At 37.3% G+C, this 17,938-nt stretch overlaps 1 protein-coding gene across 1 annotated transcript in view; it reads left to right on the top strand.

Annotated features, from left to right (window-relative positions):
* Positions 1-7,307: 7,307 nt before the first annotated feature.
* The window catches only part of CCDC169 (coiled-coil domain containing 169), a 39,478-nt gene continuing 28,847 nt past the window's right edge, over positions 7,308-17,938 (top strand). Inside the window, 5 exon segments of the mRNA XM_025996596.2 lie at positions 7,308-7,408; positions 8,292-8,405; positions 10,786-10,826; positions 13,959-14,069; positions 14,353-14,393. Of these exon segments, the coding sequence (XP_025852381.2) occupies positions 7,308-7,408; positions 8,292-8,405; positions 10,786-10,826; positions 13,959-14,069; positions 14,353-14,393 (408 nt within the window).

The following is a 17,938-nucleotide window of genomic DNA, read 5'->3' as shown; positions in this document are numbered from 1 at the left end:
AAAGACCACTTTTAATGTCAAAGGCAGTAGACAAGGCATGACTGTCAAGTCTCTGGGTAGAAGCAAGGAGAAGGCGTAGATGGTGTTACATCAGGAAAGCATGCCATTTACAATTGCTCCAAAAATAAAATACCTAGGAATACATTTAACCAAGGAGGTGAAAGATGTGTACTCTGGAAACTCTAACATTGAAACAAATTGAGGATGACATAACCAAATGGAAAGATATTCCATGCTCATGGATTGGAATAACAAATACTCTTAACATGTCCATACTACCCAAAGAAATCTACAAGTTTAATGCAATCCCTATCAAAATACCAACAGCACTTTTCACAGAAGTAGGACAAAATGAAGTTTGTATGGAACCACAAAAGACCCTGAATAGCCAAGCAATCTTGAAAAAGAAGAACAAAACTGTTATCACAATCCCAGATTTCAAGGTGTACTACAAAGCTATAGTAATCCAAATAGTATGGCACAAAAACAGATTCATAGCTCAGTGAGATAGAATAGAGAGCCCAGAAATAAACTCATGATTACATGGTTAATATTTGACAAAGAAACAGGAATATGCAATGGGGGAAAGAATTTCTCCACAAATGGTGCTGGGAAAATTGGGCAGCTATAATGCAAAAGAATAGAACTGGACCACTTACACAGAAAAATAAACAAAATGGACCTTAATGTGAGACCTGAAGCCATAAAACCATAAAAACCCTACTGAATAAAAAACAAACAAACAAAAAAAAAAAACCTTCTGCACCACAAAGGAAATAACAAAACTAAAAGACAACTTACTGAATGGGAGAAGATATTTGCAAATTATATCTGATAAAGGATTAGTATTCAAAATATATGAAGAACTTATGTAACTCAACACCAAAAAAACACAAATGATCCAATTAAAAATGGGTAGAAGACATGAACAAACATTTCTTCAAAGCAGATGGTGAGGATGAGATACCTCCCACCTGACAGAATGGTGAAACTCAAAAACACAAGAAACAAGTGTTGGCAAGGATGTGGAGAAAAAGGAATGCTTGTGCACTCTTGGTGGGAATGCATCTGGTACAAATACTGTAGAAAACATCATGGAGATTGCTAAAAAAGAATAGAACTACCAAATGATCCAGTAATTCTACTGGGAATTTATCCAAAGAATGCAAAAACACTAATTGAAAAAGATATATGCACCCCTATGTTTACTGCAGCATTATTTATAATAGCCAAATTATGGAAGCAGCCCAAGTGCCTATTGATAGATGAATGGATAAAGAAGACGTGGTATATATAATGGAAAGTTACTTAGTCATAAAAAAGAATAAGACCTTGCCATTTGCAACAACATGAATGGATCTAGAGGGTATGATGCAAAGTGAAATAAGTCAGAACAAATGCCATATGATTTCACTAGTGGAATTTAAGAAACAAGTGAACAAAAAAGAGACCAACTAAAACAACTCGTCAGATTATTAAGTATAAAGAACAAACTAATGGTTTACCAGAGGGAAGATGGGTGGGGAAATGGGTGAAATAGGTGAAGGGGATTAAGAGTATACTTTTGATGAGCACTGGGTAATGTATAGAATTGTTAAATCACTATATTGTACCTCTGAAACTAAGATAACACTAAGTTAACTATACTGGAATTAAAATCTTTTTTTTTACATTAAAAAGGCATCCATATCAGAGGAGTGGTTTTTACATGAGGATGGAAAAGTAGTGAGCTGGAAGTAGCATTGGAGGTGGAGAGAATTCTTGACCCTCCTGATCCAAAGAAGCACAAGGTTCTACAAAGAAACCAGAGAACAAAAACATTAATTCTTGGCTTTTGATATTTCAAGAGCTTTTGTTTAGGTGTAAATCATAAAGATTTGAAAGAGTACATAACTATCCCCCTGCTGTCCTCCAGCTCACGCCCACCCCCACCCCTTCAGTCTATGAGAGGAAAGAACTACGAACTCTGGCTGGAGAAGAAAGAAGAAAGCCATCAAGGCAGGAAATAGAAGCTGGTGAGTGTCTGAGAGGAGACCTGCAACTTGCTCCCCACAACCTGTCTGAGGCTGAGCAAAAAAAGTGGGAATACAAGATTTACCACATGATTTAATTGACAGAATTATTTCATGTTATACTTCTTTTTAAATTAACTGTAGTTTTTTTAAAACAGTGAACCTATTTACCATCTCTTACAAATCACTTTGTACATAATAACCCTCAATTTCTATTTATTTGAACTGACTCTTTAAAATGCTTTAAATTCTCTTTTGCCTATAAATCTGGGTTGTTCTTTTGGACATTAAACAGTGTCAGTAGAGTGTGCTACTTACTACACTTACACTCAGTTCAAACAATTGAATTCCAAACCATCCCTGTGCTTAAAACAGCCCCCAGTACAGAGTCTCCAAATTTCCAGAATCTCCCTTCTCTCTTTTAAAACCCACATTCTAACTGAAGACTTGCCTTAGTTCCAGCATGTATCCAATGGACCATTTTACCATTTTATACAAACTTTTAAGTGTAGCAACCATAGGTCCCAAAAGTTTTTTCTATTTTTCCCATGAATTATCGAGTTTCCAAAAGCATGTTGGTAAGCATAAACCAAATGAAACAAGCATTTACCACATTTGCTTTTTATGCTTAAAGAAAAAATCTTTGAAGGAGTGTCTTATGGGCATAAACAATACATATTTACTGACCACTACCAAGGGTCACTCTTCTCAACACTGAAGATGAAACAGTAAGCAGAATAAACAGCTCTTTACAGGAGCACTTGTGTTGATTTGTCAGAAAACAGTCCCGTGCTCACACTTCTAAAACTGATTCAGGATATGGAAAGTGTACCAGAGAAGTCAGAGGTAAAGGCAGCCCATCTTCCTACTCAAAGATGGATGGGAGCAGGGATAACTAAAGCACAGAATAGCAGGAGCAAAATGCAAAATTTGTGATTACAAATACAGGCATGAAACTTCAGGCTGTTGTAAGCAGCTTTGAGCTATGTCCAGGGACAATTCCCACACTTGGCAAAACAAAATAATCCGTCCTGGAAACAGTTGAGGCAGTGCCTTCTCAAGTTCTCTTCAGACGCTCCTGCCAGAACCCTTGTGCGCAGTAAACGGAAGCAAGAAAGGCGCAGCCAGAACTACTGTTCAGGGGATCCCTGGGTGGCGCCTGCCTTTGGCCCAGGGCGCGATCCTGGAGTCCCGGGATCGAATCCCACATCGGGCTCCCGGTGCATGGAGCCTGCTTCTCCCTCTGCCTGTGTCTCTGCCTCTCTCTCTCTTTCTCTCTCTCTCTCTCTCTCTCTGTGACTATCATAAATAAATAAAAATTTAAAAAAAATGTTCACCCTTAACAAGGTCTAAGACATGGGTCAGTGTTAAAAAAGCACCAAGGCCAGCAGATCCCTACTCCTTACAGCCAACCAGCTGGTGCACATCCCCCTCCACCACTTTGGTTGGGAAAATGAATGGGGTCCCAGCTCAGGCACTGGCTCGGGTCGCCTTCCCGCGCCCCCGGGCGCCGCCCTGTGACGTGACAGCGCGGCGCCCGCAGCGGCCACGGGGAGTGGTGCGCCCCGGCGACGGCTCGCGACGGCGCTCTCTTCCCGCTCTCTCTTCCCGCTCTCTTCCCGCTCTCTTCCCGGGTTCCGGGTTCCGGGTTCCCGGTGGCTTTTCAGATCTTGTGGTCGAAGCTGGAAGAGGGGGAGGGCGTGGACATTTCTGATCTGACACTACGGAGGAAGGAAGAGGCGACAACTTCGACGGTGTGAGCACCGACCGCCTTAAAATGGAGCGGGGGAAAGAAATCCACCGAGGCGCGGGGGCGGGCGGGCGGCGCGGGGCCCGGCGCGCGCCGACCGGGGACTGGCCCCTGCGTGCGCCCCGTGTGGAAAGCGGCAGCTGGCGGGAGGCCTGCGTGCGATCCACGCCCCGGCGGGTCTGGCGACGGCGAAGAGCCGTGGTTTACAGGAGAGAGTCATTTGACCTTTGATAGGCGTTTGATATTACAGACAGGCAGGTGTGGAGGCGGGATTCTTGTCTTTGGATCGGGTCAGATGGAGTGTACTGTGTGCACAGACTGTGACACTAAGATATGCGTTTGATTTTCATGTTCCACTGACTGCAGCTTCTGTTTCAAGTTCCAAAGGTTTTGTTTAGTTAGGCTTCTCCGTCGTCCCTTTAGAAGGACTTAAAAGGTGGCATTTTGTGAAAATGATGCGCCTCCTATAGACTTCTTAAAATACTCAATGTTATACTTCGTATTAAATCTTTGACACATTTTAAGTTTTTTTTGTTTTTTTTTTGTTTTGTTTTTTGCTTTTTTTTTTTTTAATACCTCCAATCTGACCAGCAGGCCCCATGAGATTTGGACTCCTCTGTGTCCCTAAATCTTCGTGTGCTTTCCTCTGTTGTAGCTCTGACACACTTTTTAAATTGCTTGGTTATTTCTTGGGCTGATATTAAACTGTAAACATGCTGAGGACAGATTATGTGTTCCCTGAGGAATTTAGAGTATAAACTTAGGAATTTTAGAGTATAAATTTAGGAATTTTAGAGTATAAAAGCAAGTACTTTAGAGGAATCCTGCATAAATACAAATCCCAGCTTTTATCACTCTAACTACATGATCAAGTTAATAAACCACTAAGCTTCAGTTTTCTCAACTCGAAGATTGGTGTATAAATCATAATACCTCATGTGGTTGTCACCAGGATTGAGTGAAAAGTATGTACAGAGCATAGAACCTTGGCTTATGATAAGCACTCAATGGAAATTAGCTGCTGCTATCACCATTGTCCAGTTTAATTATTCACTGTAGTATTTTCAACATAGCACAATGCCTTGATGTATAGTAGGCAATAAAAAATACATATTGCATAAATGGTTCTCTCATCATATTTTGACAATTAATGTACTAATTTACTAATGTCCTAAATAGATAATCTCTGGAATGCTATTTGTGTGTATGTGTTTCTCTTTTCCTCTTTGTCTCTGGTTGTCAGTTACCCATTGCCCTAAGTCTTCCATTCTCTGATAATTTGCAGTTAATTTGCTGGGCTTTGAGAAACCAGAACAACTTCTTGGGATCATTTTTTTTTATTTTTTTTAAATTTTATTTATTTATGATAGTCACACGCAGAGAGAGAGGCAGAGACACAGGCAGAGGGGCAAGCAGGCTCCATGCACCGGGAGCCCGACGTGGGATTCGATCCCAGGTCTCCAGGATCGCGCCCTGGGCCAAAGGCAGGCGCCAAACCGCTGCGCCACCCAGGGATCCCCTTCTTGGGATCATTTAAGAGTAAAGGTGACTAATGGTTACCTAGGAGCCTCTGAGCTTTAGTACATATTACGGTCCTTGTGGAACTTGGTTATCAGAATCCCCCACTTGCTTGATTTCTGATTCTCAACCATGCCTTCAATAAGTGATGTTTCACAATAAATTGTTCCTAAAGTAGTGGTGTGTTACTTTGTGTTATTTTCATATTATACTGGATCATAATTAACAAGATATTTTTAATAATAGGGATATAGTGCAACTATCAATGCTTGAAATAAGACACAAGATAGCAGAACTGGAAGCCAAACTCAATACTGATGATGAAGTAAATATTTTTATATATGACTCTTGTATAATTATTGTTTAGTTTACCAAGATACCTATAGTGCATTAAATTAGACGTAGGAAATAATAGTACCAGGTCTCAGTACTGCTTTTTGGCAGCATTAATAATAATTTGTTATCGAGGCTTTTAAAACTAATATTTCAGTGTCAAACCTGTTACTCTATAATCATTTGTCTACTTTCAAGTTCAAAGTGTTCATCAATTAGGAAAACCTTTGTTACATGACACCAATACATGATTGTTTTTGGTAAATAATAAAATGTCACAAATTTTCTGTGTGACTCAAGTAATACCCCTCATATCTTAACTTCTGTGGATTTGGCTATAACTTTAAAATCTTTATCTAGGTTTTGGCTATTTGTGTTGTAAGAATGGTGAAGGGCAGGGGGTGAGTGTTGTGTGCATACACATGCATCCACACACCCACATACCCATATATCTGTAAAATTTATAATGTATAAGATTAATTCATTCCACAAATATTGAGACCCTGCCATATGTCAACACTTGAAATGGAAAACCTTTCTCTTCCCTATTCTGAAGAGGTTTACTATTGGGAGAAAGTATCAAACCAAAATGCAATTCTCAGAAAGGAATTAAGTTCTGCAAAAGGAGAAATAGAAACTCAGTTAAGGGAACCTAACACAACTTGGATAAAAACATAGACAACTTTTCCAGAGAAGACAGGGCTTGAAATGAATGCTAAAGAACAGTAGGAGTTTATTAGGGTTATGGGGGTGGACTTTGGTTCTTAAACCCATTTACACCTCTCTCCTCTTCTATTGGGGAAGCCATGAAACAAACAGAATTAGTAACCATATGATAAATAAAATGCTGCTATTCTTAGTTCCCAAGGCTCTTTTTAAGGCTTGAATGGAGAACACTACTCTGTCCCACATCTGGAGTAGCTTCCTATGTCTCCACATTTATACTGGAATATATAACTGGCTTTGTCAGGAGAGACTGTCAGTGCACTTACCAAACAGTTGAATTGGCGAGACTAGCTGGGATTTTCTCATCTAACCAGTTACAGACAAAACAAGTCAAACTCACAAATATGCATGCAATGCAATAACCATGCCCACTAGTAAAATGTAAGCCTAACAAATCTTATTATCACTTATTATCTTCTCTTGGAGCGGAACTGGTATGTGGGTATAAAAAGAAAAGGTAAAATGATAGAGTTCTTTCCTCAGGGCCAAAGCTAAACCCTGAGGTGGAGGGGTCAGAAACACATACCCTTTCTTTAACTAAGGCCAGTAACTATGTCAGGTGAGGTGATTGTTATTAACCTTATTTATGGAAACATGGAATTTAGAAATTTAAATAGCTTGCTAAGATCATATAGCATATCATTTCATCCCAGATCACGTACCTACGTGATCACGCTTTGACAACTACTATTTACCACATCAGCACTGAACAGTTCTGGTTATCTACTGCTGCATAGCAAACCACCTTATAACTTAGGGGCTTGACAACCTGGGAGGTTAGCAATTGGGGTCTCATGTATTACAGTCAGATGTCTGGAGCTTAGTTATCTGAAGGTTCAATTGGGCTGGGCATTCCCAGTTGACTCACATGGCTAGTATCTCATACTTGCTGTTGGCTGGGAGCCCAGCAAGGTACTGCCTATCAGAAATACCTACTCATGGCTTTTGTAGCTTTTGCTTCTCACAGAATGGTGCCTGGGTTCCAAGAGGATGTTTCCCAACAGCAAGCATTCAAAAAGGCACAAGTGACAGAAACTGCCAGGCCGGTTAAGGGCTACTCCCAGAACTGGTACAACATCAATTCCACTATATTCTATTGGTCAAAAACAGTCACAGATTCAAGGGGATGTAGTAGGAAACTCTACTTATCAAGTTCATAGTACAGAAGAACATAGAGATGGGGTATGTAATTTCAGTCATCTTTGGAAAATATAGTCTGTCACAGGGAGCATTAAACATAGTGCCATTTGAGGAGAACTCTTAAGTAATTGATGAAAATGGCATATAGATTGTCCTGTGAATATATCAGGAGATGAGATTAACGCTTATGAAGACAAATTACGAGTAGTCTTTAATATAATGCTAATGAATTCGTATTGATCCTGAAGCCAATGGAACAATATTAAAGGAGTTCTGAAATGAATTTATTACTTTTTAATATCATAGAAGAAATACGTGCACAAGTGGCGACTCTGGGTACATTTGTTTAGATGATCCTTTCATAGCTACTCTCCCCAAATCTCTATCACCTTTCTCCCCATCTCACTATCAGCTAAGAGCTTACCTTCAAACAGAAAGAGAAGCAATGAGAAGATTTCCACTTGTTTCTACCAAGAAAGCTACCCACTTACATGCATCTTTGTATATCCTCTTCCTTCTTTCCTGTTCTCCTGCATATTCTTATCTAAGGGACTCCTCCACGTATGTGATAGATCCTATCTACTCTCACCTACCAAGGACATCACTCCAGCAATTGTCCTCAGCATATAAATGGGCTGGGTTTATTTTGTTGAAAAAACATGAAAAAGCTCCTTTGGCCCCACATTTCCTCTTCTGTCATCTTTCACTGCTCTGTGTACAGCAGAACTCTTCAAAAGAGTGGTTTCTATTTCCACTCTTACATGTTTATACTTGTTTAGTCTATCTGGCTTATTAACTGTATTAATTTTTAGGCTAAATGGCAAATACAACTTCAAGGGGCTTCACATTCCCATACTGGCCTTTAAGGTTCATAGGAAACTCTGTGCAGAAAAAATAGTTTATGTTTTAGTATATGTGCTACCAAAGTGAGCACAGAAGTGGTTTATGTTTTAATAAAATCTGAAATTCATCTTAAAGTTCAGTGACAAGATAAAGAAGAGGAAAGAACACGTTCAGATGACTTTTTAAAAAGTGAGAATTAGTAGTGGCTAGAGCTTTAAGTGTATTTTAAAAATTGAAGCCACCCTTTGAAAACCATATTATTACCCCATTTTATAGATGAAAAACTGAGACTCATGGATTCTAAATCTCTCTCAAGGCTACAGAAGTGGTGAGTGATAGATCTGCATTTGAATGTAGGCATTCTGGCATCAAAGTCCACACTCAGCCTCTACTTGTTCAACCTCTTATGCTCAAGTTTGCTTCTCAATATTTTTTCATCTAGAGAAGAGAAACTTGATTTACTGAGGCTCTGGGCTCTGAGGCTCTGAGGCTCTTGTTCATCTAGGATTAGAAATGGGCTAGATTTGCCCAGCACAGCCACGATAGTTTTGTTCTCTCTTGAACAGAAGTTTTACCTCGAATCAACCAAAACTGCTCTTGTCAAGATGACTAGTGATTTCCAATTTGCTAAATCCAGTGTCAACTCTTGTCCTCATCTCACTTGACTTAGCACTGATACAATGGGTCACCCTTATCTTTGAAACCCTTTGCTCACTTGGCTCCTGGGACTCCATATTCTCAGTTTTCTTTGTACCTACTGGCCATTCCTTATTTCTCTTCACCTTTATGATTTCTGAAAACTTGGGAGTGCCCAAGGGCTCAGTGCTCTGACTTTTCTTTGATACATGCACTCATTACTTAGGTGATCTTTGATCAGATGCTGCTAAATCCTGTCTGTGTAATGACAACACACAAATTTACATCTCCATCTGGGAACTCTCCTTTGAGCTCTTTTTAATCTTCATTTATAGGATGGTTTCTATCCCTAAGCCCCTTTGGCTATTGAGTAATATGTTAACAGATCAAATAGTTTTCTAATTCATCTCAGTAAATGCTAAAAATATGTTTTGATAAACTTCAATTTGTCTTTTTTTTTAAAACAGAGGAATACTTCTGTTTATCTTAAAATGGCCTAATATTTAGTAATGAAACATTAGAGGTATCACTACCCCTGGGGGGAAGAAAACAAAACAGACATGCCAGATGCTACCATTAAAATTTAATATTTTTGAAAGTTTCCATTAAGCAATAAAATTTGAAATAGACATAAGAGTTGTAGCTATTAGGAAGAGATAAAATTATTATAATTTTTAGTTTTTATAATTTGATATCCAGAATTTTCCAGAGAGCAATTGAAAAACTACTATACTATATTAGTAAAGAATTATGAATGGTTGGATGCAGTAATGGAAGAAATGTTTATGTAAGAAAAAAACCCAGCACTAACCAGTTCAAAAATAGGGTTTTTAAATGATTGTACTCCCAATTTCAGCCCAAACTATAAAATATCTGACAAAAGCCTTGATTAGAAATATTCAGAACCTGTATGAAGGATAGCAGAAGACTTGTGATTATAAGGCAGTAATAACAGTTCAACCAGAATTCTCACCTTATTCAAAGTAAGAGATTTTACACTAGAAAGAAACCCTGGAATAAAATGATAGACTGTATCTATCTTATTTTTGTATCTCTAGTGCCCAGTATAGTGCCATATATTAGGCTTTTTCCTTTCCTTATTAACATTTTCTTATTTTACAGACTTTGCAAATTAACATAACTTCATCACTGTTATAAATGCAATGATCAACACAAACATGACTGAATTATTAAAGTCTAAATAGAGTCAAGTTTCAATCAATTCAACTGTGTCCTTTTAAACACTTTAAAATGTATTATTTAGCATTGTTGCTTAATAGGGCTTTGTTTTTGTTAACACTGCTATCTGTCTAAGGCAAAAAAAAAAACGAAACAAAAAACAACAAAAAAACATATCTAAAAGATAGGGCTCTATCTAATTTAATTGTTTTAGAGATTTTATTTATTTGTTTGACAGAGAGAGAGAGGGAGAGAGAGCACATAAGCACAGGGAAGGGCAGAGAAAGAGCGAGAAGCAGACTCCCTGTTGAGCTGGGAGCCCAACTTGGGGCTTGATCCCAGAACCCTGTGATCATGACCTGAGCCCACAGCAAGATGCTTAACTGACTGAGCTACCTAGACACACCATAATTTAGTTTTCTCTTACTTTATGAGTGTCCTCTTCCAAGGTCAATTCATAAAATTGGCCATAAATCAAACTTATAAAACGTTTCAATTTTTTATTTGGTTTTGCTGACTGTTGTACTGATCCTAGCCAAGATCCCTCTGCCCCTCCCCTCATACCCTCATGCTCACACACACTCTCTCTCTAAAAATAAATAAACAAATCTTTTAAAAAGAGTGATGCTTTTGTTTGTTTGTTTTTAGAGTTACTGAAGGAGCAATGGTTCATGGAAGTATTGCTTTGGGTATTTTTTCCACCAAGAGACACAAATGTTTCTGCCAAATTTTTATCCTTGTAATCTGTATTTTAAATAATGGTTTATGATAAGTGTATTGTTGGGCTTTATAGATTGGCTGCTATTGTGCTGAAGATCAGGGATCATCTTTTTTGGTTTCAAGCATGTTGTGGCTATCTCAAAGATAGCACCATATCTCTCATTCAGGTGTTTCAAATGTCTCTTAAATTCCCTTAGTATCAAGACTATTAAAAAAACTTGCCATTATTAACTGCCACTCTTACTCCCAATTGGGAACGTAGCTTAAACATTTTAAAGATGGATAAAGAATTAATACTTTTGATACTTTTGTGTTATCACGGAACAAAATGTGGTAGAGAAATAAATAATCAGTGTGGTTCTCTTTTAGAAAAAAGAAATACTTGATAAGTAGAAAGTTCATGTGATTTGTGGGAGCCAATGCTGTTTTGTGAAAAGAAAACAATTTTGTTAATCTCCAGTTTTGTGGGCCTCCATTCACTTGTTGGGGAATCAGAAATTCTAACACACTTTGGTATTAGCCATGTAAATCAGTTATGGCTGCAGGTTTTGGTAATTTATGTAGTCTTTATGCAGTTGAATTTTAATTATTAATCAATGAATTGTTAATAATGTATACATTATCTTGCTAGAATTTGAAACATAATAGACTGGAACAGATCAATGTTAATTATTTAACTGTTTGATAGCTCTGTTTGTATTTTCCTGTCAGTTCAACAGCAGCAACCAATCAGTTGGGTCCATTTAGTTTATGCAGGTTAAGATTTTTCTAAAATAGATTCTCCTGTTTTATGTATCTTTCTCCTCATAGCAAGATCAAAACAGCACTGAATGCATTGTCACATCAACTTTGGCAATGAGGCAATAATTAATACAGGGAGGACAGATTAGATTTTGATATGAACTAGCTGCAAAAATACCAAACAAAGATATTTCAGATTAACTCTGGAAATCAGTCTCAATGATCACTCATGGCTAGATAGCTTAAGAACAGAGTATTCTTTGCTCTGAACAGATTAGTTTGTACTCTTTATTAATCTGACCTAGAATTAATCAAGCTCTCTTTCATATCTGCCCCAGCTGACTCATCCATTAGGCATAGTGGGCACATTATGAAGGGCCCTTGATGATACTTCTAGAGGCCAATGAGATATTTTATTTTAAAATCAGAAGAAAAAAATGAATATGATCCAGGCTGAACTATATTTGTCTTTATACCAGCATAGTAGCAAAAGTGTCAAGGGGCCATGGAAGTCACAATGTGACCCTACAAGACCATAAGACTATTTTTCCCCATTTAAAATTTTCTCCTGTAATTCAAGAATAGTCCATTTCTTTGTCTTCTACAATCCGGAGCCATCTATGTACATTTGAAGGTGTACATTTGAGGTCAGTTCATCACACTGGGGAACATGAATATTGACATCATTACCTCCAGGGCCTTGCACTTATTAACATTAATACATGATAGTATACTATTTGGCTTACCTATATTTGAGGATCTCTAAATCAATATTTTAAAGTGGAGGTAAACATTTCCAAACTATAGTGAGATGTGCTAAAAATGAATTACATTCTTAATTTTTTGGTAACTGTTCTGATTTTGATCTGAAGCCCCCATTTCCATGGTGGGGAAAGAGGTCCAATTACAGAGAGAGACTTTACCTAGCCAGTTATACAGGTAATTCCATCTATTTGAACTCAGTGATATCTTTTGGATAAATGTTCAGTCTCTCAGATTCCTCTTTCCTTCTCGTTCCTGGAAGCATTTGGATTAATAACTTTCAACCTCAATTTGGGAGAGGGTTCCTGCTTCTGTTTTTGGAACACTATTTGCTAGAAATGAGGGGGTATGGGAGACATGTGGCCAGGTTAGAAGGTTGAGGCTGGTAGTATATGCTTATATTCTTCCTACTTAGATTTTTCTTGTCAGCTATGATGGAGCTGAAATTGCCTCATATATATAAAGAGTATTAAGGTTTAGAAGCAAGCCATCATTTTTCTCTCTATAAAGTGTACTTTCAAGATTCAAAAAAAAGGGGATCCCTGGGTGGCACAGCGGTTTAGCGCCTGCCTTTGGCCCAGGGCGCAATCCTGGAGACCTGGGATCTAGTCCCATGTCAGGCTCCCGGTGCATGGAGCCTGTTTCTCCCTCTGCCTGTGTCTCTACCTCTCTCTCTCTCTCTCTCTCTCTCTGTGTGTGTGACTATCATAAATAAATAAAAATTAAAGATTAAAAAAAAAAAAAAAAGAAAGAAAAAGAAAAGAAAATAGCTTTGGGCCTTGAAGCTGACCAAAGATGTTTTAGTTCTAGGCTGTATGCTCCTCCCCTCCTATAACAATAAGACAAATGTTTTGGTCTTAATAACCAAAGGGGTTTGGTGAAAGAAACCTGTTTAAGGATAAGAGAAGATGACTGAATAGGCAAACTGCATGTTTTAGCACAGCGGTTAAGAGGATACACATTCAAGTCAGATAAAACTGGGCTGAAGCCCCAGTTTCCCCATTTATTGGCTTTGTCACCTTAAGAATATTATTTGACATGCCTGAGCCTTGGTTTCCTCATCTGTAAAATAGGTAACGAAGTTTTTTCAAATGAGGAATAATTAGTTAATATATGTAAAGCATTGTGTATTTTATATGTAACAAACCTGTAAGTGGTAATTGTAAAACAGACTTCAGAATTTGTTTGCAAAGGGAAAAAAAAGAATATGACATTAGATGGAGGCTAGAACTATTTAGGCTGTTATGTATGGATATTTCAGGTTACAAGGAAAGAAACATGTTCCTAATAGTCCCTCTAATAAAATTCTGTGTAAGGGTATGTGAGGAACTGAAGGATAAAGGGAATAGGAAGTGAGAAGACCAGGAATCTCAATAGTCTTAGTGAGGTCTGGCTGTGTGGTAATCTGACTGAATTTACTGTCTGCAATCTCAAAGATCCTATCTAATAGAGAAATAAATGCATGCTTAAAAATTAGTTCATTCTAGTTCATCTATATTGCTAACAAAGTCAAGTGCAGTAAGATTGAGCTGATTAATGTTGTAAATAAATGAGAGGTGACAAGATGATTTTCTCCCATCCCCCTACTTTTCACTCAGGTGGTGAATGGAAAGTTCGTTATGAGACACAACTGGAACTGAATGAACAACTAGAAAAGCAAATTGTTTCTCTAGAAGAGAAAATGGAAAAAATCCCTGGAAATCCTTCAGGTACCAAAGCAACTATGTATATGTTTTATAAATTGAGTTAAAAGTGATAAAATATTTTTTTAAGATTTCTATTTTATTTATTTATTCATAGAGTCAGAGAGAGAGAGAGAGGCAGAGACACAGGCAGAGGGAGAAGCAGGCATCATACAGAGAGCCTGATGTGGGACTCCATCCAGGGTCTCCAGGATCACGCCCTGGGCTGCAGGCAGCGCTAAACTGCTGCACCACTGGGGCTGCCCCAAAAGTGATAAAATATTAATTGTTCATATTTGTTTTGTTGTAGATAGATTGTCTTCTATCCGTGTCTATGAACAAATGCCAGTGGTGAGTAAAGACTGGTTTAACTAAAAGAATAATTGAAGGAAAGAAATTATGTATTTCTTTTTTAGATAGGTTCCCCAAAAAAGTTTAAAGACTGTTGAAAATTCCAAATAAAATATTTTGTTCAGTGGAACTGTTTCTAGGAAGTAAGGAATCCTATAGCAGATCCTTCAACTTAATCTCCCCCTTATAAAGCTGGGCAGGGTTGCAGGTACAAACAAAATGGAAAAAAAAAATGGAAGAAAAAGAATCTCAAATCTCAATAGTCAGTCCAGGTGGAAAATGTTTCTACTTCCTGCAACCTAAAAGAGCCTATTAAACACAGAAATATATATCATACCTATTAAAAACATTTCCATTCTATTTCCTCTGGAATATACATATACACATGTATAGATATACACACACATATTCACATTCACACACACATACACATAATGTATAAAATCCAACAGAGAACCTATAAAATTACCCTATCACATGAAAAAAAAACAAAACGAAACCCTTATTGGCTGATTTACCTAATTTTCTTTGGGCTGCCCTTTCCTCCTGATAAGTTACTTAAATTTATATGTTTTGTACTTTACAAAGCACATTTATTTGTTTTTAATTCATTTAAACGTTTGTTTTTTAAAATGTGGAGGAGACATAAAACATGACTTATGGTGGATTTAGAGTATGCTTGGAAATAGCCTTTTCTTTAGAACTCACACTGAATTTTTATTTCAAGAATATCTAGAAAAACATGGAAATCTTATAAAAATCAAGGGTACTTTATATGAAAATATAAATATAATACTCTGCTAAACTGGCAGAACTACACAACCCCATGAGCTAAAATTAATATTATTTCCTTTAACACATTTGACACTAAGCTTAAAACAATTAAGTGATTTGCTCAGAATCACAGTCTGGAAATGTGGAAATCGATTCTGTTTCTCTAAAAAAACCCATGCCCATTTGACTATACTGTGCTATGCCAACAGCCCTTCTATACTACTTACCAGAAATAACATGTTTTTTAACGTGTTTTATGTAGAGCACTTAACTGCTATATTCACAGAGGTCCTGAGGACCGGAGTGCTACAGAGATTGCTCATTGAATAACTGCAGACCTTTAGTGAAAAATACATAAAAATATCTTTTTTTAAAATCATAAATCAGGAGAGAAATAACCTATTTTGTACACCTCTGTCATTTTCAACTCAGAAATTTATTTCTGGCTTGCCAAGTCAGGAAAAATCATGGAGTTATATCCCCATCTTGTGGTACTTAGAAATCACTGCAAGGGTTATTTTAGGCCTTGTCTTTCTTTAACTATGGATATAATTTTAGTTCTACCTATAAAATATAAAATATAAAATACTACCTACAGAACATAAAATATTCTGATTCTCAGTTGCTTGATAACTCATCCTCAGTGCTAGCTCAAAAAATTGGGTATCACCAGCCTTTGGAGAATAGCAGCAAGTGCTGGTGTGACATGGTATGATACTTTATAGCATACATAAGAAGCATTTGATTGGTTTCCTCACAGCTACCTCAGACTGTAACATACTCATGTTGACAAAATTCTTTCTTTTTATGAATTTTTGTTATTCTTGAAAAAAATGTGGTTCTCTAAGAGGTTTAGATCTGGAGGCAGAGAATTCTATTTCTCTTCAGTAAAGGACTAAAGAAACGTTAGAAAAACTAAGAGCAGGGTCATGTACCAAGCAGAAAGGAAAGATAATGAAAGTTCAGGCTCTTAAGGAACTGGTTCTCTTTATTCTCTAGGCAGATGCATGTATGAGTATCTGGTTTTTCTTACACAGGGGAATCGGGAGGAGTCTGCATAAACAGCAGGGATTAGGAATCTAGCCTAGGAGCTGGTGGTGGAAGTCGCCAACTACCAAACAAAAAACATTGGGATCCAAGGATCCTATATCCAGTGATGAAATGTTTTATTCAAGGACAGAAGATAGTATACTAAGCCTTATTCTTTATATAAAAACAATATTTATGAAATTCAGATGCATACTCTTTATGGAATGCAGACAGTTTTGACTTTCTATTAAGGTTGATAATTAGAGAAAGATTTTGAACTTCTTGGGAGTGATAGAATATGAATTCAAACACTACTTGTAATTTTACTGATTCTTTATCCTTGTTGGGGTTGGCACAGTGGCTCCTCCAGGCTCCGGACTTGACTTTCCACTCTGCCATCCTTTAATGAGTGGCTAATGCTCACAAGATGACTGCTTCACTTTCTTTTTCATAGAAAGAAGTAGGTGAAGGGCAAAGGGCAAACAAAGGTGAAGGCCAGTCAAATTTGCTTTCTTTCAAAGCATTTTCTAACACTGCTGTACCCAGAGTCTCCCCTTATATCTCATTGCTTAGAACTGCATAATATGGGCACCTGGGTGGCTCAGTGGTTGAGCATCTGCCTTTGGGATCAGGTCTTGATCCTGAGGTACTGAGGCACTGAGATGGAGTCTCACATCCGGCCCCCCATGGGGAGCCTGCTTCTCCCTCTGCCTATGTCTCTGTCCCTCTCTGTGTGTCTCTTCATGAATAAATAAATAAAATCTTAAAAAAAGAACTCTATCATATGGCCTCCTGTATCTGCAAGAAAGGCTGGAATATTTAGTGTTTTACTGAGCATAGTAGTAGGAAGAAGGGTAGAATGAATATCTGTTATGCAATTAGCTCTATTGGCCACACAAAGGCACTTTCAATGAGTACTATTTCACTTATTTTTTAAGATTTAGAGAATTCAAGTAAGGGTGAGGAGGAAGGGCAGAGGGAAAGGGAGAAGCAGACTCTCACTGAGCAGGGAGCGTGACTTAATGGGGGGGGGCTCCATCCCAAGACCTTGTGATCCTGGAGCCCCAGTACCATTTCATTTTAAAGTTATATATATTCATTTAATATTATTTAAAAAATAAAGACAAAGATAAATATTAAGTCAAACATATTTACTGCTGACTCTTTTTTTAAAGTTTTGCATGCAAATATATTAAAAATTACAAACCAATAAATAAACAAACCCCAAGAAAGGTACAAATAAGGACAGCACTTTAAAAGATATATATATAATTTTAACCCTATTTCATGGACAATTTTGTGTCCTGTACTAATCATGGACAATTAAACCAATAATTTCTTGTGTTATATTTTCTTCATGTATATTTTTAAGAGCTACATTATATTTTATTGGATTATGAATGTTCAATTCCTTTTCCCTATAATTGAATATTTTAGGTTATTTGTGGTTTTAATTTTGAATAAAATAAAACCCACAAAGGATAATATGGCAAACAATATATTCTAGTATTAACAAATTTTTAATTTTTGTCACTTTTTTATTTCAAATATTTTAATGAAAACAGTGAATAGAGTTGAGAACCCTTTTGTTCCTCTTCCTGTCTCTTTCCCTTTATAGGCAAGTATGATCATGGATTTGGTATACATCATTCCAATCTATTTTTAAATACCTTCCTGCAGATATGTCTAAAAATGCATGTAAAAACATCACATTGTACATATCATTCTTTTTATTCTGTCCA

Source organism: Vulpes vulpes, chromosome 9, assembly GCF_048418805.1.
Source record: "Vulpes vulpes isolate BD-2025 chromosome 9, VulVul3, whole genome shotgun sequence".
Lineage (NCBI taxonomy): Eukaryota > Metazoa > Chordata > Mammalia > Carnivora > Canidae > Vulpes > Vulpes vulpes.
Note: the sequence above shows the minus strand (reverse complement) of the source record. Positions and strands in the feature narration are given on the sequence as shown.